This window comes from Pseudochaenichthys georgianus, chromosome 21 (genome assembly GCF_902827115.2).
Source record: "Pseudochaenichthys georgianus chromosome 21, fPseGeo1.2, whole genome shotgun sequence".
Lineage (NCBI taxonomy): Eukaryota > Metazoa > Chordata > Actinopteri > Perciformes > Channichthyidae > Pseudochaenichthys > Pseudochaenichthys georgianus.
This window is the reverse complement of record NC_047523.1, coordinates 19,656,003-19,678,360: the sequence shown is the minus strand read 5'-3', so window position 1 is coordinate 19,678,360 and position 22,358 is coordinate 19,656,003. Positions and strand designations below refer to the sequence as shown.

General features: G+C 42.1%; 1 protein-coding gene across 1 annotated transcript; it reads right to left on the bottom strand.

Annotated features, from left to right (window-relative positions):
• Positions 1-2,103: 2,103 nt before the first annotated feature.
• pou1f1 (POU class 1 homeobox 1) lies at positions 2,104-21,384 on the bottom strand. Its single transcript, XM_034110662.1, has 7 exons — positions 21,252-21,384; positions 17,874-18,029; positions 17,554-17,652; positions 8,312-8,572; positions 2,699-2,863; positions 2,431-2,491; positions 2,104-2,344 (listed from the first exon to the last, which is right to left on the bottom strand). Exons 1-7 carry the CDS (start codon positions 21,382-21,384, stop codon positions 2,104-2,106), a joined length of 1,116 nt encoding a protein of 371 aa, XP_033966553.1.
• Between the last annotated feature and the right edge of the window lie 974 nt (positions 21,385-22,358).

Here is a 22,358-nt window from a genome sequence, read left to right as displayed (position 1 = left end):
CAAGGCTTTCAGAGATACTTTTGTAACCCTTTCCAGCTTTATGCAAGTCAACAATTCTTAATCGTAGGTCTTCTGAGAGCTCTTTAGTGCGAGGCATGGTTCACATCTGGCAATGCTTCTTAAGAATAGCAAATTCAAAACTGGTGTGTATTTTTTATAGGGCAGGGCAGCTTCAACCAACACCTCCAATCTCGTCTCATTGATTGGACTCCAGGTTGGCTGACTCCTGACTCCAATTAGCTCTTGGAGAAGTCTTTAGCCTAGGGGTTCACATACTTTTTCCACCCTGCACTGTGAATGTTTACATGGTGTGTTCAATAAAAACATGAAAACATATTGTTTTTGTGGTATTAGTTTAAGCAAACTGTGTTTGTCTATTGTTGTGACTTGGATGAAGATCAGAACACATTTTATGACCAACTTATGCAGAAATCCAGGTAATTCCAAAGGGTTCACATACTTTTTCTTGCAACTGTATAAAAAGTGAAGCATCAAACTTAATGAGGTGAAGTTTGAAAGCAGTAGCGTTGATGCATCATTCAGAGCAGCACTTAGAAGTCCATAGATTTATCCTATTCAGCACATTGTGACTATAACTTTCAGCGCGCTGCCTCAGAAATGTGTCCATGACCCTGTTGCATTTATTTCCCCTGACAGCACTCCAGAGAGACCGCTGTACATGAATCACAGCAGAAACGTCTTGTTCCTGAATGAAGGTGTCTTCCAGCTTTATTTATGAATCCCCAGTGACTTGTTTGGGTTCATGCTGTACACATAACCTCACTCTCCCACCTAATGTATTACACAGGGTCTTGAAATTAGTAAAAAATGAGCGATGGTACATGAAGCTCTGCATGAAAGACGGTTCTCCTTTATTGTCAAAAATGCATTAAACTGATTTACGCTTTAGAGCCTAGGAAGTGAAAGACACTAGCTCAATATGTGTGTAAGTACATGTGCTAATCAACTCTCTGGCATATTTACTCGATATTTTCAATCAACTGGAGTGATGGCAATACATTTTTTACATAGCTTATTTTTTCGGCACTCTAATAACGTGGGATACTAATGTACATTTCTTCCCTTCACAAATCAATGGCACCTGATGTAACTGAACATAAAATCCTAGATTTGGTCTGAGAAATAAGTTGTTTCTTCACTTTATTTAGACGTTTTACATCCGTCATCCCAACCAGGTCAACGTCTTGACTGGCTGATGTTCTTCTTTGTATGACACTTTGTCAAGGCAGCAACAACAAAAGCAGAACATCAACAAACTGAAGTAAATCTATCTTTTAGGGAAACAGCAGATCCATGTGGTGACATGTCAGAAAGTTTCACATACTCCTGACGTCAAACCATAAATCAAAGAGGTTGTGCTCAGCAAAGTAGCTCAACCTAATATATGATCAAATAAATAGGTTATTGTGACATTTTAAATATATAACTTTTTCGGCAACAGTTATATTCATTTAAATAAAACTGATTTTAATTTAACAGATAATCTAAATAAACCAACAAACAAATACAACTAGAATACATCTAAATGAACAACATTTCATCAACAATAAAGAAATGTTGTCTTGAAAAGGGAGAATAAAAGTTAGGCTTATATCTGTCTTTAGAAAGGCACAGAACTGAGGGCTCACCTGTACGGGATTCTTTTAGGAGAATATAGTCTTTTAAATACTGTAAATACACATTTCTCTTCAAGTAAAAAACAAACCAAAGATTCTGCAGTCTATTTGCAAAAAGGGATGTCTCTTTAAATGAAACACTTTCTGCTTTGGAGTCATGTAACGAAGTGACAATGACTCATGCTTTTATAGCTAAGGTGTTTTTCAGTTGTTTTCTTATATGGCTGACCTTCACTGGATATAAATTATCATCTGAATTTTAAATCAATAGAATAGTTTCAAGGGTATCAGCAGCTGCTTGTTGCAGAGTGACGGCAGTTTTTGTTGTTCTTTCTGATTTCTTGTTGAGTAAAACTTTCCCAACTTTCAAGGTTTTTCTGTCAGACATTTGATTTTAAAGGAGCACATTTTCACCAGCATGTGAAGTCATGAATGAGCCTCCATCGAACTAAAGGTGAACCCTGAACTACGTCATGGGTCTTTGTGATTTGCTCATCAGTGTGATGCAGTGTGGGTTGAGTTTGGTCAAACAGGAGCTGAGGTTCAGGCTGGTTTTTACCCGTTTTTCTCTTTGTCGTCTGTTGCAGAACCAGACTCTGACCACCTCCTTCTCCAGATGGAGGCCTTTTGCTATCCGCGCTATTTCCTGGGAGGATGGCTTATTTTTTTCCAAAAAGCTGTGTTCCAGGGCCTCCTTAGCTCCCAGACTGCAAGGTAAAGAGAAGAGAAAACTGTATAAAACTGAAACACCATTGTATGGTATGCATTGTTATATGTTTGTAAGAGGTCATACCTGATAGTGGTTCTCCTTTTCCTCTTCCGCTCGTTCATTCCTAATTTATCACTGTACAAGGCTGCAGAAAGGAAACATAATACCTTATTACTGCATGGAGAAGAGAAACAGCACACAGCTCACTGATGTATGCGTCATGCGATAAGGGGGTATCAAATGACTCATAAGTGCATTTACTACTTAGATTGACACAATACAGGTAAAGGTTACGTTAAAATAAATGCTCTAAACAGGAGTTTCTTGAGTGGAGTGGATGAATGTGACTCACCACCGGCCAGCTCTGCTTCATCCAGCCATTTGGACAGAATGGCCTTGAGTTTGCAAGCGTTCTTGAAGCTCAGCTGCAGATTCTCAAAGCGGCAGATTGTAGTCTGACTGAACTCTGAGCCGTGCACTGCAGCAAGAGCCTCCCCTACATTAGTCTGCGTGTAGCCTGGAGGTAAAAATGAAATAGAAATAATGTATATAATACTAAGGAGAAGAGAAGCTGCAATCCCATTACATAACAGAAACATTTCTGGAAATGTCTTTCATTCAGAATCAGAAACAGGTTTATTACCAGGTTGGTTGACACGTACGAGGAATTTGACTTGGTGCACACATAAAAGTAAAATTCAAATTAAAAATACAGATAGAAAAGTATTTTAATAAAACTATAATAACATAAATAAATATAGTAAAATATAGCAGTCTTTACATTGAAATAGAATGGAATAAAATATGTGCAGTAATAAATACAAAAACCAGATATTGTGTACATTGTGTGCATTAATGTAATGCAAAGAGTCTATGATGTGTACGGTGGCCCTGAAGTGCAAGTCAAAACAACATTGCTGAAGCGTTTTCTGAAATGGTGTAGTATTTTCTGAAACGCTGTAGTGTTTTCTAAAATACTGTAGTGTTTTCTGAAATGCTGTAGTGTTTTCTGAAATGCTGTAGTGTTTTCTGAAATGCTGTAGTGTTTTGTAAAACGCTGTAATGTTTTCTGAAATGCTGAAGTGTTTTCTGAAACGCTGTAGTGTTTTCTGAAATGCTGTAGTGTTTTCTGAAATGCTGTAATGTTTTCTGAAATGCTGTAGTGTTTTGTGAAACGCTGTAATGTTTTCTGAAATGCTGTAGTGTTTTGTGAAACGCTGTAATGTTTTCTGAAATGCTGAAGTGTTTTCTGAAATGCTGTAGTGTTTTCTGAAACGCTGTAGTGTTTTCTGAAATGCTGTAGTGTTTTCTGAAATGCTGTAGTGTTTTCTGAAACGCTGTAGTGTTTTCTGAAATGCTGTAGTGTTTTCTGAAATGCTGTAGTGTTTTCTGAAACGCTGTAGTGTTTTCTGAAATGCTGTAGTGTTTTCTGAAATGCTGTAGTGTTTTCTGAAACGCTGTAGTGTTTTCTGAAACGCTGTAGTGTTTTCTGAAATGCTGTAGTGTTTTCTGAAACGCTGTAGTGTTTTCTGAAATGCTGTAGTGTTTTCTGAAACGCTGTAGTGTTTTCTGAAATGCTGTAGTGAAGTGTTTTCTGAAATGCTGAAGTGTTTTCTTAAATGCTGTAGTGTTTTCTGAAATGCTGTAGTGTTTTGTGAAACGCTGTAATGTTTTCTGAAATGCTGTAGTGTTTTGTGAAACGCTGTAATGTTTTGTGAAATGCTGTAGTGTTTTCTGAAATGCTGTAGTGTTTTGTGAAACGCTGTAATGTTTTGTGAAATGCTGTAGTGTTTTCTGAAATGCTGTAGTGTTTTCTGAAATGCTGTAATGTTTTCTGAAATGCTGAAGTGTTTTCTGAAATGCTGTAGTGTTTTGTGAAACGCTGTAATGTTTTGTGAAATGCTGTAGTGTTTTCTGAAATGCTGTAGTGTTTTCTGAAATGCTGTAGTGTTTTCTGAAATGCTGTAGTGTTTTCTGAAACGCTGTAGTGTTTTCTGAAATGCTGTAGTGTTTTCTGAAATGCTGTAGTGTTTTCTGAAACGCTGTAGTGTTTTCTGAAACGCTGTAGTGTTTTCTGAAATGCTGTAGTGTTTTCTGAAACGCTGTAGTGTTTTCTGAAATGCTGTAGTGTTTTCTGAAACGCTGTAGTGTTTTCTGAAATGCTGTAGTGAAGTGTTTTCTGAAATGCTGAAGTGTTTTCTTAAATGCTGTAGTGTTTTCTGAAATGCTGTAGTGTTTTGTGAAACGCTGTAATGTTTTCTGAAATGCTGTAGTGTTTTGTGAAACGCTGTAATGTTTTGTGAAATGCTGTAGTGTTTTCTGAAATGCTGTAGTGTTTTGTGAAACGCTGTAATGTTTTGTGAAATGCTGTAGTGTTTTCTGAAATGCTGTAGTGTTTTCTGAAATGCTGTAATGTTTTCTGAAATGCTGAAGTGTTTTCTGAAATGCTGTAGTGTTTTGTGAAACGCTGTAATGTTTTGTGAAATGCTGTAGTGTTTTCTGAAATGCTGTAGTGTTTTGTGAAACGCTGTAATGTTTTGTGAAATGCTGTAGTGTTTTCTGAAATGCTGTAGTGTTTTCTGAAATGCTGTAATGTTTTCTGAAATGCTGTAGTGTTTTCTGAAATGCTGTAATGTTTTCTGAAATGCTGAAGTGTTTTCTGAAATGCTGTAGTGTTTTCTGAAATGCTGTAATGTTTTCTGAAATGCTGTAGTGTTTTATGAAATGATGTAGTGTTTTGTGAAATGCTGTAATGTTTTCTGAAATGCTGTAATGTTTTCTGAAATGCTGTAGTGTTTTGTGAAACGCTGTAGTGTTTTCTGAAATGCTGTAGTGTTTTCTGAAATGCTGTAATGTTTTCTGAAATGCTGTAGTGTTTTCTGAAATGCTGTAGTGTTTTCTAAAATGCTGTAGTGTTTTCTGAAATGCTGAAGTGTTTTCTGAAATGCTGTGGTGTTTTCTGAAATGCTGTAATGTTTTCTGAAATGCTGTAGTGTTTTCTGAAATGCTGTAATTTTTTCTGAAATGCTGTAGTGTTTTGTGAAATGCTGTAATTTTTTTTGAAATGCTGAAGTGTTTTCTGAAATGCTGTAGTGTTTTGTGAAACTCTGTAATGTTTTGTGAAATGCTGTAGTGTTTTCTGAAATGCTGTAGTGTTTTGTGAAATGCTGTAATGTTTTCTGAAATGCTGTAGTGTTTTCTAAAATACTGTAGTGTTTTCTGAAATGCTGTAGTGTTTTCTGAAACGCTGTAATGTTTTCTGAAATGCTGTAGTGTTTTCTGAAATGCTGTAATGTTTTCTGAAATGCTGTGTTTTCTGAAATGCTGTAGTGTTTTCTGAAACGCTGTAGTGTTTTCTGAAATGCTGTAATTTTTTCTGAAATGCTGTAGTGTTTTGTGAAATGCTGTAATTTTTTTTGAAATGCTGAAGTGTTTTCTGAAATGCTGTAGTGTTTTGTGAAACTCTGTAATGTTTTGTGAAATGCTGTAGTGTTTTCTGAAATGCTGTAGTGTTTTGTGAAATGCTGTAATGTTTTCTGAAATGCTGTAGTGTTTTCTAAAATACTGTAGTGTTTTCTGAAATGCTGTAGTGTTTTCTGAAACGCTGTAATGTTTTCTGAAATGCTGTAGTGTTTTCTGAAATGCTGTAATGTTTTCTGAAATGCTGTGTTTTCTGAAATGCTGTAGTGTTTTCTGAAACGCTGTAGTGTTTTCTAAAACGCTGTAGTGTTTTCTGAAATGCTGTAGTGTTTTCTGAAATGCTGTAATGTTTTCTGAAATGCTGAAGTGTTTTCTGAAATGCTGTAGTGTTTTCTGAAATGCTGTAATGTTTTCTGAAATGCTGTAGTGTTTTCTGAAATGCTGTAGTGTTTTGTGAAACGCTGTAATGTTTTCTGAAATGCTGTAGTGTTTTCTGAAATGCTGTAATGTTTTCTGAAATGCTGTAGTGTTTTGTGAAATGCTGTAATGTTTTCTGAAATGCTGTAATGTTTTCTGAAATGCTGAAGTGTTTTCTGAAATGCTGTAGTGTTTTCTGAAATGCTGAAGTGTTTTCTAAAACGCTGTAGTGTTTTCTGAAACGCTGTAGTGTTTTCTGAAATGCTGTAATGTTTTCTGAAATGCTGTAGTGTTTTCTGAAATGCTGTAGTGTTTTCTGAAACGCTGTAGTGTTTTCTAAAACGCTGTAGTGTTTTCTGAAATGCTGTAGTGTTTTCTGAAATGCTGTAATGTTTTCTGAAATGCTGTAGTGTTTTCTGAAATGCTGTAATGTTTTCTGAAATGCTGTGTTTTCTGAAATGCTGTAGTGTTTCTGAAACGCTGTAGTGTTTTCTAAAACGCTGTAGTGTTTTCTGAAATGCTGTAGTGTTTTCTGAAATGCTGTAATGTTTTCTGAAATGCTGTAGTGTTTTCTGAAATGCTGTAGTGTTTTCTGAAATGCTGTAATGTTTTCTGAAATGCTGTAGTGTTTTCTGAAATGCTGTAGTGTTTTGTGAAACGCTGTAATGTTTTCTGAAATGCTGTAGTGTTTTCTGAAATGCTGTAATGTTTTCTGAAATGCTGTAGTGTTTTGTGAAATGCTGTAATGTTTTCTGAAATGCTGTAATGTTTTCTGAAATGCTGAAGTGTTTTCTGAAATGCTGTAGTGTTTTCTGAAATGCTGAAGTGTTTTCTAAAACGCTGTAGTGTTTTCTGAAACGCTGTAGTGTTTTCTGAAATGCTGTAATGTTTTCTGAAATGCTGTAGTGTTTTCTGAAATGCTGTAGTGTTTTCTGAAACGCTGTAGTGTTTTCTAAAACGCTGTAGTGTTTTCTGAAATGCTGTAGTGTTTTCTGAAATGCTGTAATGTTTTCTGAAATGCTGAAGTGTTTTCTGAAATGCTGTAGTGTTTTCTGAAATGCTGTAATGTTTTCTGAAATGCTGTAGTGTTTTCTGAAATGCTGAAGTGTTTTCTGAAATGCTGTAATGTTTTCTGAAATGCTGTAGTGTTTTCTGAAATGCTGTAGTGTTTTGTGAAACGCTGTAATGTTTTCTGAAATGCTGTAGTGTTTTCTGAAATGCTGTAATGTTTTCTGAAATGCTGTAGTGTTTTGTGAAATGCTGTAATGTTTTCTGAAATGCTGTAATGTTTTCTGAAATGCTGAAGTGTTTTCTGAAATGCTGTAGTGTTTTCTGAAATGCTGAAGTGTTTTCTAAAACGCTGTAGTGTTTTCTAAAACGCTGTAGTGTTTTCTGAAACGCTGTAGTGTTTTCTAAAACGCTGTAGTGTTTTGTGAAACGCTGTAATGTTTTCTGAAATGCTGAAGTGTTTTCTGAAATGCTGTAATGTTTTGTGAAATGCTGTAGTGTTTTCGGAAATGCTGTAATGTTTTCTGAAATGCTGTAGTGTTTTATGAAATGCTGTAGTGTTTTCTGAAATGCTGTAATGTTTTCTGAAATGCTGTAGTGTTTTCTGAAATGCTGTAGTGTTTTGTGAAACGCTGTAATGTTTTCTGAAATGCTGTAGTGTTTTCTGAAATGCTGTAATGTCTTCTGAAATGCTCTAGTGTTTTCTGAAATGCTGTAGTGTTTTCTGAAATGCTGTAGTGTTTTATGAAATGCTGTAATGTTTTCTGAAATGCTGTAGTGTTTTCTGAAATGCTGTAATGTTTTCTCAAATGCTGTAGTGTTTTCTGAAATGCTGTAGTGTTTTCTGAAATGCTGTAATGTTTTCTGAAATGCTGTAGTGTTTTCTGAAATGCTGTAGTGTTTTGTGAAATGCTGTAGTGTTTTCTGAAATGCTGTAGTGTTTTGTGAAATGCTGTAGTGTTTTCTGAAATGCTGAAGTGTTTTGTGAAATGTTGATTTGACTTGCACTTCAGGGCCACCGTAGATGTGGCTGAGGTAAAGTGTCAGTGGGGCTCCCGGGCCTTGTTGATGATTCGTACAGTTTGAACGTTTTTTTTTTATATCTAGTGATAAGACTAACCGAGTTTGATCCTGCGTATTTTGAAGTCATTGGCAAACATCTCCAGCTCTCTTATCTGCGGGGAGTCCATGGGAGGGACATCTTCTGGGTCCCGCATGCTTTTTCTATGATCAGTTTTCATGTCGCAAATACTCGGGACCCCAGGGGCCTCATCAGTGGTGAGGAGGGCCGGGGGCAGTGTGGAGAAACTATGGCTTAATGCACAGGAACCACTGCCTAGACCATGATCCGGAAACTTGTACAAGCAAGGAGTGAGAGACCCTAGAGAAAGAGAAAGACAGCTTGAGAAGGGGACATTATTGATACAGTAGGAGTCTCAAGGGAGACCCTCAGACTGTCAGAAGGGGGGTGTGAGCACCATGGACACTTTACCCACATGTTCACTGAAAGGCTTTACTTCAACAGCATGAAAACGTTTTGACATGCCCCTTTGAGACAATTTGAACCTCTGTGAATAAAAAACGTCTGGAAGAGCAGGCTTATATGTTTGTATTATTGTCATATTTTTGCTATATGATGATAACCATTATTGTATTTTCTATTAAGTGTGTCAATTTCCTTTCACTGCCCATTGAGATTTGTCACCAATTTATGTTTAGCCTTATGTAACACACACCTGAACCAGCTCCATTCACTAATAAAGTGATAGTTATTTAATAATCACACAATTTTAAAGTGTTTTGAGGAATAAATATTATTTCGCCTATCCCTTTACTTGATATATTTCAGATATTCATCTCTGCAGTTTACCTTAATGTAACAAGCTCATTCACATTTCTTGTATATATGAATATTCAAATCCTTGGCATCAGTGCTGCCACACAAAGTTGAGTTAACTTTCTGGTTTAAAGGGTAGCAATTCAGTTGTCTCCATTCATTTTGTTATTGTTGTACAACACTTCAAAGGCTTCGACCTTGATATTCAAGAGTTTGTACTCATAAGTGGCTGTTGATGTGAAACCTAGTGGAGCTGCTGGCTATTGCTGCCAAGAGCTTCTTCTTTCTGTCAGCATTGATGACAGTTGACTGCCAGATTAGCAGATGGGTGGATGACTAATTGTTATTTGGAACATAATGCTTTTCATTGCCTCAACTCTCAGCACAGCTGCAGTGGAAGAAAAACAACTGCATTTAAAAATGTTACTTCATCGCACTTTAGGGACTGACAATAGGCAAAACCTGATTTGTGATGGTAAGTCTGACAGTAGCCAAATGCTGGTTTCAGTCCACTCTACTATCCCAGGAATATTGCTCTTTTGATTGTATCAGTGATGCTGAAACTATATCTGCTGTTAAATGAGCAACGCAACACTCCCCTCTTGTGTCAGTGGGATTGTAATGCAGTGGTAACTATATCACATAACGATTGTACTTCATTTACAGATCTAGTGATGGGATAAGTGCCTAACACACCTGCCTCATTTCCTTCATGACATGAAGATTAAGTTACGTTTTTCAACTTTATAAAGGATGTAGTTTGATGAGGCTGTGCAATCCTTCATCTCCTTCTCAGCTTGAGTATGTAACACATGGTAATATATTTGTTTCTATAGTACACTGGAATAGGATTGCCAAGAAATCTTTGTCTGAAACTCTGACATAGCTAAATATCGCCTACCATCAGCAGTGTTTGAGACACATTAGGACTCTCCCTGGAGGATTACAGTGGCAGAAATACTGAATGCAGAAAAACACCTCACAGCCTGCTGCACAAGTTAGGATTTCCAAAAGTGGCAAAAATAATGCACCATTACATCCAGGAGGTAATAAACCTCTGCCTATAGTTTTCCAAACTGCCCACACTCTTTACCCCTAAGAAAGACAACAGTCGTTTTGGGAGCTGGATGATCCAGGGAGAGGCATCTTGTTCTCCTCACCATGTTAGAAAAAGAGAGAAGAGTTTGCCTCGTTCTCGTCTGATGCCTTCACTGCTCCCTGGAGAGTGCACACAGCTCTGCTGCCCTGCACACATCAGTTTGTTGTGTGTGGTGGAGACAGACTGGACAACAAGCCCCTTTGAAATCACATGTGGACTCAGTACCTCACAGGCTTTTTTGCACATGGACCCCAGCAAAGATAGAGAGCAGACAAACTGAAAGACACACTTACTTCATACTGCTGTGTTCATATAATGACTGAACGTCATACTACCCTTAAATGTTGGACAACGTTTTAGATGCCAATTCACACGTCCAGCCGATAGAGTGTTACGATAGCATTTGTTAGGATTCATTTTATGGCCACCTGATAACTGATAACTGAACTAAGTCCATATTGCCTTTCATTACCTCCACCAAAGGGGTGGTATTATTCATGGCTGAGTGTGTCTGTTCAACACCAGGGCTACATCAATTCTACTGGCCAGATGTTCATTAAACTTGGTGGAAAGGTGTACAATTACGACAAAGGGTAGAGCCAATAAAATACTGTAGCAGGTCAGAATTATGGTGACGGAAACAAATATTGTATTTCACTTACATGCATGGAAAAAAACTGAAAAACTCGTACCAGACAGGGAAATTCACAATAACTCTCACTGTTGGACCTACAACTCTGAAGGAGATATAGACATGTTGTTTAAACAGTCTGCGCGATTAAAAACAACATATCAATACCATGTTATTGATGCATTACGACTATTAATGCTCATGAATACGCCCAAGTCGGAAGAATAGCTTCCCAACTGGGGACTATCCGAGGAGCACAATTATGCGCCATTGGCCCTTGACAGAGATGAGCGCTCTCCAAGTGCCATTCCAGTTTTAGCTTTGTGTTGGTCTCCTCCAACCACGGAGGAAAATACTCAACTCTTTTGCTGAGTCATGCTCCAGTGAGTGCCATTGTATGCTGGTCAGGAAGCCTACAGTGGGGTAATAATTTGCCTGCTGTGGCTGGAACAAGGTTGATGAGGTAAAAGAGGTTAAATATCTCCATAAAGCAGAAGAACTGCCAGTGTTTATAACTCCCTTTGGATTCACAGAGACACCTTTCACATTACACTAAGTCATTTGATCCATTGTTAATATAAAAAACAGATTAGTGCAGCTTTAGAAACTAAAAAGTAAAGGGCTAAATTTCTCCTGTGACCTTGTCTCATCCAGTTCACATAATTACAGAGTTTTGTTAAATGCTATTAACTCTGTCCCTGGCCTTTCCTCTCAAACATCCCTCTGCTGAGTGCTGTTGTTGAGCACTTATAGCAGGTTTCATTTTGTGAGGACCTCCTGAAGGTAATAAACGTGGCCAGCCGTTTAAATTTAAATCTTGATGTATTTCAGCGCCACCTGGGACACTGCGGACAAAACCATTTTATTGGACCATTAATGGTGGAAGGTTGATGTCTCCGGGTCTGCACTCAAGTGATTAAAACCCTATCAATGTTGTCTGTTAAAACAGAAGCTGCAATCTCATTTCGTCTGAAAAAGTTCTCATTCCCACCCACTTATTATTTGTATATCTATAGGTTACTTACGTAACCCAGTCGTCAGAGTAACATGAAGTGAGATGTCTCACTATGGGATGCGCCTCATCGCGGAGCAAACAGAAGCATCAATCTCATTACGCCAATCCTGATTGGCTGGTGATCTTGACGTCAACGTCAGGGGAAATCACCCCCTATAAGTAGCCTGCGCCACGACGCATGCGTCATTCAAAATAAGCACCTCTTCTCGCTTCACCATAGCAAGGAGGGCCGTCTGGTGAGACATCTCATTTCATGTTACTCTCAGACCTGGGGTTACGTAAGTAACCTATAGTTCTCATTCATAACACTCCGTTCGATGTCTCACTATGGGATATTGTAGCTCCCATATTGCCAGACGAGCTTATCTCGAAGATCACCGATCAACCAGAATTTAACAGGTGGAGTCCCGACTCAACAAGGTGCCCAGCACTGCTCGGGCCACGCTTGGAGCGGAGACGTCTAGCCTGTAAAAGCGGACAAAAGTGAGCGGCAAAGACCAGCTTGCCGCTGCACAGATGTCTTTGATGGAAACACCCTTGAACAAAGCCCAGGATGTAGCCAGGCCCCGAGTCGAGTGAGCCCGCAGACCCGAAGGTGCTTGCAGATTCTGACTCGTATAGGCCAAAGCAATCGCCTCCACGATCCAGTGGGAGAGCCGTTGCTTAGTAACAGGCTTACCCTTGTGAGATTTAGTCCAGGACACGAAGAGTTGGTCATTAAGACGAAGCTCTTTTGATCTGTCCATATATGTGTGTAAAGCCCGGACTGGACACAACAGATCCTGCTGCTGCTCCCCGGAGGAAACCAGCTGCGGAGGAAATGCCTCAATGTCAATTGGGGTACACGATCCAACCACCTTTGGTGTAAAGGCAGGGTTGGGTTTCAACAACACTCTCGTTTGCCCTGGGGCGAACTGAGTGCATGAGGGATGTACAGACAGTGCATGGACATCGCTGACCCGCTTGGCGGATACCAGGGCCAGTAACAGCACTGTCTTGAGTGACAGATGTTTCATGTCAGCTCCTTCCAGGGGTTCAAATGGGGTCATTTTGAGCCCATTTAAAACCACTGCCAGGTCCCATAAGGGCACCAGCGACCTGGAGACAGGGAGGAGCCTGCGCGCTCCCTTCATAAAACGGCAAACCAAAGGATGTTGGCGAGCCGTCTTACCCTCAAAGCCCACATGGCATGCAGCAATAGCAGCCAGGTATACCTTGATCGTGGAGAAAGCTCTGTGTTTTTCGATCAAGTCCTGTAGAAATGATAAAATCACCCCGACAGGACATTGAAAAGAGATGTGTCCTTCTTGAAGGCACCACTCCTCAAACACCCTCCACTTACAGTCGTAAAGAGACCTGGTGGAGGAAGCTCTCGCACTCTGAATAGTGTTTATCACCTTCTGAGGGAGTCCCACTGTATTCAGATTGTACCACTCACGGGTCAGGCCCATAGTGCCCCGCGCTCTGGGCGTGGGTAAAGGATTGCCCCCTCCCGCCTGAGACAATCTGTCCCTGCGTGGTGGGGGCTGCCATGGCTGCCCACACAACAGCTGATATATCTCCGCCAGCCCGTACATTGCGGGCTAGGGCGGAAACATCAGAGTAAGTGTGTAGCGTTGCTCCTTCACTCTGGCCAGAGTTGGGGGTAACAGAGCCAGGGGTGGGAACGCGTACAGAGGACCCGGAGGTCGATCGTGTACGAGTGTGTCCCCGCCTAACAGTGCGTTTAAATCGTGCATTAAAGAGAACAGCTGTCATTGAGCATTTTCTCCTTTTGCGAACAGACTTAACGCGGCTCCGCCGTAACGCACCCACAGCGGACTCCCGATCCTTGGATGAGGAGTCCAGTCTGCATAGAGTGATGCACCTCTGGACAGTAATTCTGTCCCTAGGTGCATAACTCCCGGTACCTGTGTCGCTCTCAGAGAGAGGAGACGTCTGCCGCTCCAAGGGATCAGTTTGTGTGCCAGTGTGTGTGACTGGAGACAACGCAACCTCCCCTGGCGGTTCATACACGATATTGTGTTGTCTGTCCTCACGAGGAGATGGTGTCCTCTGAGAGAAGGCAGGAAGCGTTTTAGGGTGGGGAACCCCGCTAAAAGCTCCGCGTAGTTTACGTGTGCCCGCTGGAGGTCTCTGCTCTAGGGACCTCTCACCGGGCGACCTTCGTAAATCCCCTATCAGCCTGTCTGACCTGCGTCCGTGGTGACCACCTTCCGTGAAAGGACAGCACCCGTAGGCGCGTCCCGCACTAGAAAAGTCGGGTGTAGTGCCACTACGCATTACATAATAACCAAAACTCTCCGCACGCCGTGGCGCGCGGGGTTTAGTTTTATTATGAGGCCCATGTTGAGTGGGTGCTTTACGAGGACATTTCCCCCCGTAATCTGACTCCGCTCGGTGGGCTTTATAGATAAAACCCTTCTGTCTAGGAGAGAGAGAACCTCTCTCTCCAGAATATGGGTTGACTCTCTCTGGGTTTGTGAACACAGATAAAGTATAACTGTTTTGAGAAGCCCAGGCAGATGTCGTGAGTATCTCCTGCTGTATGCTCCTAAGAGCCAGCTGAGATGTCACGCTTACGGCTCCGGCCGGCACTGCGCATGCGTGTGACGGTGGTGCCTTCACAGCTCCAGTCGGCACTGCGCATGCGCATGGCGGTGGTGCCTTCACAGACCCGTTTATTATCCGCCCTTTTGAGAGAGGCCGTAGCTGCTCTCAGAAGGGGATTTATAGTTAACGGACTGTTTATTGTCTTTCTTTTCATTTTTTTGAGCTGCGCCCTTGGCCGAAGCCTGGATGCGTCAGCGGAAAATGGTTTATTCAAACAAGAAAGATGTGACATGTGTTTTATGCGGACTTGAGGATGACGTTGAGGCATCTCTCGAGGCGGCGGGGACACGTTTAGAGCCGGGGAAAGAACTTCCAGCTCTATCACAGAGGGGAGAAGGAGGGGCTGTCAGGCCGCTCGCTTCTTCTTCCTCGACTGCTGGCCGAAATTCTGGGTTGGCTGTGCCTGGGCTGCAGCCGGAACCGGAGATTTTCTAGGCCAACTCGCCCTCGTCTCCTGCCTGGGCTGGGGACTCGGGGCGGGCTGCGCCCTCTGCTGTCCTGGTACTTTAAACCTAGCAGAGTTCGGTGCAGCTTGGGCGAAGGGCCACTGTTGCGAAGGCAGCGGCTGGACCCTTCGAGGGAGACAGAGGTGGAGGGCCTCGTCTTCCTTCTTTTTTGACTCGCACTTCCTCTGCCTGGAAGCGAGAGCGGAGCCGAAAATCCCCTCGGGAACGATGGGCATGTCAAGCACATCTTCCTTTTCCCGGTCTGGGAGGTTGGTGAGGTTGAGCCATCTAGCTCTTTCCTGCACCACCATGATCCCCATTACCTTGCCCGTGGCCTGGACGGCGCAGCGTTGGACACGGAGACAAATGTCTGTGACCGCGGCTATCTCGTCCAGAGTGGCCGGTCCAGGATTGCTCGACATATCCTCACAGAGCTCCGCTTGGTACGCGGTTAGCATCGAGGAAACGTTCAGAGCCCTGGCGGACAATGCTGCGGCTCTGTAGGCCCGTTCAGTCATGGTCGACTGGAATCGGTCCGTTTTTGCTGGCAGCGTGGGGTTCCTGCTTGGTGACGGGCCCATCCTCGGTAGGAGGTGGGCTGCCACCAGCGGTTCCATAGGCGGTATGCGGAGCAGGCCGAGCCTCTCCATACCGTCACAGTCAAGGGAGGAGGCACCCTGGATTGGGGCCTTGTTGCTAAAGGGCCGGTCTCTCCACGAGACCGACACCTCATCCAACATCTCCGGGAAGACCGGGAGGAGTTGCCTCTTCGTCCTCGTTGTTTGGGAAAAAAGTTTCCCCTCGTAACGGGACCTGGAGGTCTCCTTGGCCATTTCGGGCCACGGGATGTCTAGCCTGGACGCGGCGCGCTGACACACGGCCTGCAGGTCCATGCTTAGACAGGGCGAAGCTGGTGTGCTATCGCCCGGGAGAGCGGCCATCGCTCCCGGCTTTGCAGACTGAGCCGATGACATGAAGATGTCGTCTTCCTGCTCATCCGAGTCAGACAGGAGGAACTCAGAGGTATCCTCTTCGTCCTCCATGTAGTCTAACTCTAGGACATCTTCCGCGGGTGAAACCATGGTGAGGTCCAGCCGTGAGCCCCAGCTTGGTAAAGCGTGGGGCCCCGTTCCCACGTCTCTTGCCGCCACCGGGTCTCGGCCTGATATGGCGCGGGATTCCGGTTCTGCGGGTGCCGCTGTCGATGAGCCCCAGACCGACCCAGTGAGGGGCTCCATCTCTGCGGCGGACGCCCCCGTGTCTTGATTGCCAGCCGGCAAATCAGTGGACATGAGGGAGTCCCGTCCCGACAGGCTAGCTTGTTGTGCTAACCTTCGGCGGAGGCTCTTCATAGTGAAGCGGGCACAATGCCCGCACGAGCCGGGGTTGTCAATGGCCTCCTGGGCGTGTTCCAGCCCGAGGCAGGACGAACAGATCTGGTGTGAGTCTGTGCCTGACACTTTCAACCCGCAGCCGCAGCGCCAAGCCTCCGAGTTCCTGACTCCTCTGGTGTGAGGGAGAGAGGCGTCCATCTCGTTCGCCGCGAGGCGTGGAGAGGGCCTGCTCGTAACAGGTACGTCGAGAAAAAATGTGTTACCAATCTGTCTTTAATCCGGAGAAAAAAGGACAGTGTGGGTATTACCTGGTGTGGTAATATTCTTGTAATCCTTTTCTCCTCCGTGAGAAGAGAAAAGAAAAAAGCGTCCTCGCTACCGTGGTGTCGGCAGTGAGGGAAAAAACACAAGCTAGCAACGGGTGTGTTGCTAACTTGAAAGTCAAAACCTTACCTTAATTCCAGAGGAAGAACGGCGAGGTTGACTATAATACTAACTGGTGTGTTAGTACCATACTCTTCTGCGAGGCAGAATAGGGTAGCCGGCTAACGCCCGTCGACCGAAATTAGCTTTTGGTTCAGTCTGTGGACTGTTAAGCTAGCCCGGCTACCATTAGAGATGTGCTCTGAAGCGAGAAGAGGTGTTTGAATGACGCATGCGTCGTGGCGCAGGCTACTTATAGGGGGTGATTTCCCCTGACGTTGACGTCAAGATCACCAGCCAATCAGGATTGGCGTAATGAGATTGATGCTTCTGTTTGCTCCGCGATGAGGCGCATCCCATAGTGAGACATCGAACGGAGTGTTATGAATGAGAACTACTATGTTTATTTCTGAAAGCAACTGTTATAATTAAAAAAGGGAACAGACATCTTTACAGACCTAAATGCTAAATGTGAAAAGCTTTATCTGGCAGTTATAAAAAGTAATAATTTGCCACCAGAATCTTGTTGCAAAAAAAACAAAAACAGATAGGCTACTATTCCCCATGACAGTTTCTTACATAACAACTTCTAAATAATATTTCTGCTCTTTCTGCAGGATTGAGAGGAAGCGACACGTTGACATTGACAGTTGTGTTTATCAAGGGCGCTAAGGAGCTCAAACATTAGGGGAAGTAATCATCTCTGAAATGGATTTTTAACTGGTAACATATTTTAAAATTAAATGGGAATACTAATTGTCTGCTCAATTTACCTGATTTAGCTCCAGGCCAGGAATTCTTTTTATTGTGTGTGTGTGTGTGTGTGTGTGTGTGTGTGTGTGTGTGTGTGTGTGTGTGTGTGTGTGTGTGTGTGTGTGTGTGTGTGTGTGTGTGTGTGTGTGTGTGTGTGTGTGTGTGTGTGTGTGTGTGTGTGTGTGTGTGTGTGTGTGTGTGTGATAATTACCTTGCAATGGGTTCCCACTGCCCACCATGTTGGGGTGAGGGACACCACATGTCTGCAGGATGCGAGACTGAGAAATACTGGCAGAGAGCATCTCCTGAGCTACAGAAAGAGGAGAGGGGGGGGCGGGCATTAATATTGTCTGCACTGTAATCATTTTTCAACCACCCTCAGTACTTGCTTGTCAGCAGCAGCATTTGATTACATTAATGACATGCTTAATTAACCATCAGTGTTCCTGATGATAAATCGTTTGTTGGTTGACCAACAGTTTAATTAACAGCCCTGCAATAGTTACTACAAATTCCATCACCACCACTCACCTGCCATCATGCCATACTGCTGGTTGCTGTAGTGGCAGGGGGTGACTGGGTAATGTAGTCCTGGGGGGGCGTTGCCCAGTGCGTTGCTGAGGGAGGAGCTGGACAGGTGCATGTGGGAGCGCTTGGAAGGCTGACCCAGGGACAGCCCGGAGGACACTGATGGAGACAAACAGAACGGCAGCAGATTAAACACTTAATTAAATACAGTTGGGAAAGAGTTTGACAAATATGTTTTCAAATTAGAACAACTGCTAAGGGTTGACACGGGATGCAATCATATTTTGAAAATGTATTTGAAGAGGGATATGAGAACAAGCCTCTTCACTAGGATTGACAGCATGCAATTTCTCACTGACGTTAAAGCTATTCCTTTACTTCTCTGATCAAAAATACAATGTAAAACATATTTTCTAGGCTTTGTTTGCTAAAGAAAGCTATCACATCGAACAGAAAGATGTTGATGTCGGTTCTTATTTGAGTTTTCCCATAGCACATCACCATGTCAGGCTGGAGCTAGAACAGAGAGTAAAACAATCTAAATGTAACACATTTATTATTTAAGCTAGACACACTGGACATAAATGTCAGCTACTGGATAATTGAATACTGGTACAGCTTTAAACTTCACTGTAAATGCAGTCAGCCATGTTAAAGATATTACACATCAAACAACCTTCAGAATAAGTGGTTTGAAATTAACAAATAAAGCGAATCAACAAGCCCAAACATATGCTTTAAAATCTGGGAAACCAACCTTAAGACTGCCTCTAACTGCATTTATTACAACACTGTTGCCAAGTTACAGTTCATAAAGACCTTTGATTTAGTAAATGCTCTTCTCTACTTAGTGTATTTAAATGTAGTCGGACATGGCTCTGTTCATGTCCTCTGCTAATTGCATAATTATTCATGTATTCATCTTTGTATGCAGCTTGATGTCCACAGTCTCTAATATGTGCTACAGTATGTACAACCCAGTCTCACGGCATTTCGTGTTATAGTCACAACATTTAATCTATTAATTCGTGTTCACGATTTTCCCTTTTTTTTCGTGTCACACAGAACGATTTTAAAAGCAATGTATTTCTATTGGTAGTATGTTTGCAGCACGTCTTTTTGTCCGTTCGGGTCTTGGAAGACCGAAAGCTGTGGGGTTCATAAAAACATGTTCTTACTTAATATCAAGCCACGATTATTGTTTTTATTTTAAATCGTATAATGTCGGACTTTTGTTGTCGTCTGTGAGGAAAATAAATGGGGCTCAGAGCCTCAGAATACTGAAATCTGTATTTTTAAAAATCTTTTTTGTTATTTACTCAACAATAACACACAATTATCCTTGTTTTTATTTATTTGTTTAATTCCATAATCCCAGGCTTTTTTGGCGTCCGTCAGGAACTGAATTTCAAAATAAAAATAATCGGAAACAGACGTAGCATCGTTGCGATACACAGCCACTGAACTGATTACCCAAGATCCTCAGCTATGGTTTAAGCTCGCTGATTGTATGTTTTAGCCGCAATTTTTTTAAAGAAAATAATACTTTATTCCAAGTGTTTGTGCTTTTCTCTTTGAAAGTCATCACATAACGGCATTGTAATACACGGTTCGGCTGCATTACATATTACAGATCTGCCGTAGTTCTTTATTTATAGCGCCCTGATGAGAAGACCTTTTGAAAAACTGGAAGAAATGCAGCCAAAGCTGAATACTTGACGTGGATCATAAATATATCAACAATTAAACAACATCTTCAATTTCTCTTCACACAATACGTCTCCTTGCAGTATCTACACTAATTCGGCTGACTTTTACATTTGATCTAATTCACAGATAGGTTATATTTACACCATAACGGAGCACAACTGATATAAAAGGACTTGTAGTTTTTAAAGATATTACTGATTTTTTTTTAATGTAAATACTGAGTCTGAAATAATATAGCAATATGCTGTAAAATTATACATTTTAAAATAAAAACAATAATCGTGGCTTGATATTGAGTAAGAAGATGTTTTTATGAACCCCACAGCTTCCGGTCTTCCAAGACCCGACCGGACAAAAAGACGTGCTGCAGGCACGAAGCATACTACCTATAGAAATACATTGCTTTTAAAAAGGGGAACGTCGTGTTGGTGAACACGAATCAATAGATTAAATGTCGTGACTATAACACGAAATGCCGTGAGACTGGGTTGGTATGTAGAGACAGTGTCTTTGTTCTCTCTGTCATGTATGATAATTATTTTTGACACATCAACAATCCTGACACAATTGTGAATTTACTTTTTTAAGTTATAACACATTTTTATTTTTGTCTATTTATTTTAACATTAAACGTTTTGTTCAAAGACTCATTGGAAGTAAAACAATTATATAAGCCAGCAAGATTCCACAAGTACAATAATGACTAGGCTGAAAATCTATTTGCAAGATGTGTTTTAAAGTGCTGCCATAAGAATGCATTGTATTTATAATGCGGCAGTCTTTTCTGAGCTATAACAATCAGCACTCACTGAAACCCACAGGAAGTCTTTCTCCATTGTGAAAAAAAGAGACTTTGGGGAGTTTGCAATACTGATAACATTGCAACATGCAATTATCCACTGAGTAGAGACAGCTGGGCCAAACCAGCTGATTAAATACATTTACATAATTTGGGTTGTTTTTGAATAAATGTATTTTCCAATCCAATTCATTCTCCCAATTCCCTGAAAAACACAACTGTGCCCGACAAGGAAGCATCAGCATGGGGAGCGGAGCGGAGCATTGTTGTTTCAGTTAGAGGTCTATAGGAGGAACTATACGAGCCATCGCTCATCTGCAGAACCCCCTGGGACTTCATATATGCTCAATACTGTAGTCATTTTCAACTGGAGTAATCAATCACTTGCTTTGTCACAGCAAGAGGCTCTATGCTAATGTGCTCTCTTCCAAAAGCCTTACAAGGCTCAAGTGAAGTAGTTGTTGGCCTGGCTTATTGCAGCTGGGATTTAACACCACAACAACACAATGGGGGTTGTGGTCCGTGTCGTTCACACACTGTAAACTCCCACTCTCCTCTAGCTTTGCCACCGTGAAAACATAACTTTCTCAGAACAAATAATGGGCAACAAAAAGTTAAGGCACACAGGAGGAGGATTTATCTATATCATATTCCAATTACTTGTAGACACTCCTTGCACTATTTCTATTTTATTTGTATTTACTTGCACTATTTTATTCTAATTGTGTTCCAAGATTTCCATTGGTATCTACACTGTAGCTATGTACACATGACATTAAAAGCCTTGATTTTGAATCTTGAGGAGAAAGATTTCTTACAAAGGAAGATGTGTGTATCATCACAGGAGAGAAGATCATTTGAGTGCATATTACCTGCAGAAACCATGCTGTGAGTGTGAGAGTTGGCTGGCAGGCAGTCGCCCGTGGAGACGTGGTGCATGAGGATCGGCAAGGCGGAATCTCCAAGTGTGTTGAAAGAGTCGGCGCTGAATGCCTGGCACGCCATTCTTCTCTGACCTCCCTCGAAGGGTCCCGATGGTTCACTGAATTTTGACGGGATTCCTTTAAATGGTTTATTTTCTTAGTTCTTTCTCTTATTTAATTGGACTTGTCTTCCATTGTTGCTTTCCCTGTCCTGTGTCTTCCTTATCTTCTTGAAATGTCCCTAATTGTGTCTTGCCTTTCGTCTTCTTGAGCCTTTTCTTGTTCTGCCTTGATTGTTCTTGTCTTCCTCAACCTCTTTCTCCCTATTTCAACCAAGCACAGTTCTCACTTCAGATACTTGGGAAGCGCAGGTGGAAAACTGTGAACCGTGACCTTTTTCCTCTCAAAGGGAAATGGATGTTTCAGCCAAAACTCTCGAAGGTGAATAGTGATGAGGTTACTAATGGATCTGTTCAAATGTGTTTCTCAACTATCAAACTGTCCCTCATTGAGGCGTCTGCAGTGCACGTCTCTGTCTCTTTTCTCTCCACAACAGATGCAGATCAACCAGTGTCTGTCCCACCCTCAGCCTTTTGCCGCCCTTGTTCTACTGCAGGTATTTATATAGCACCCACCTACAGCTCACCACCCCTCTCTGGACATATGAGGCCCCCCTATTTCCTATCAAGCTGCTCACCCCCCCCGCCCCCCCACCAAGTACCAATCCCATGTCGGTGCTGTTATTACTTGTGTTTGTCCTTACCTGCGTTCTCCTCATCCCGTTTCCAAATCCTGGATTAGGGTACAGAGCGGCTGAGAAACCCGATCCCCTCCTCTCCTGTCCCCCTCCTCTCCCCCTCCCTGACTCTCTCCATGATTGCAGGTTGTGCTGTGATAGGAAAAGTAAAGTGAACACTTAGGAGTGCTCATTAAAATAACAAAGACTTAGTTGGGTTTAATGGGATAATGCAGTACAAATAATGAATCGTTGCCATACATTGTCTGAAAACAAATGCTTTGTTTTTTGTGTGATCCCTTAAATGCGGCTCGAGGAAA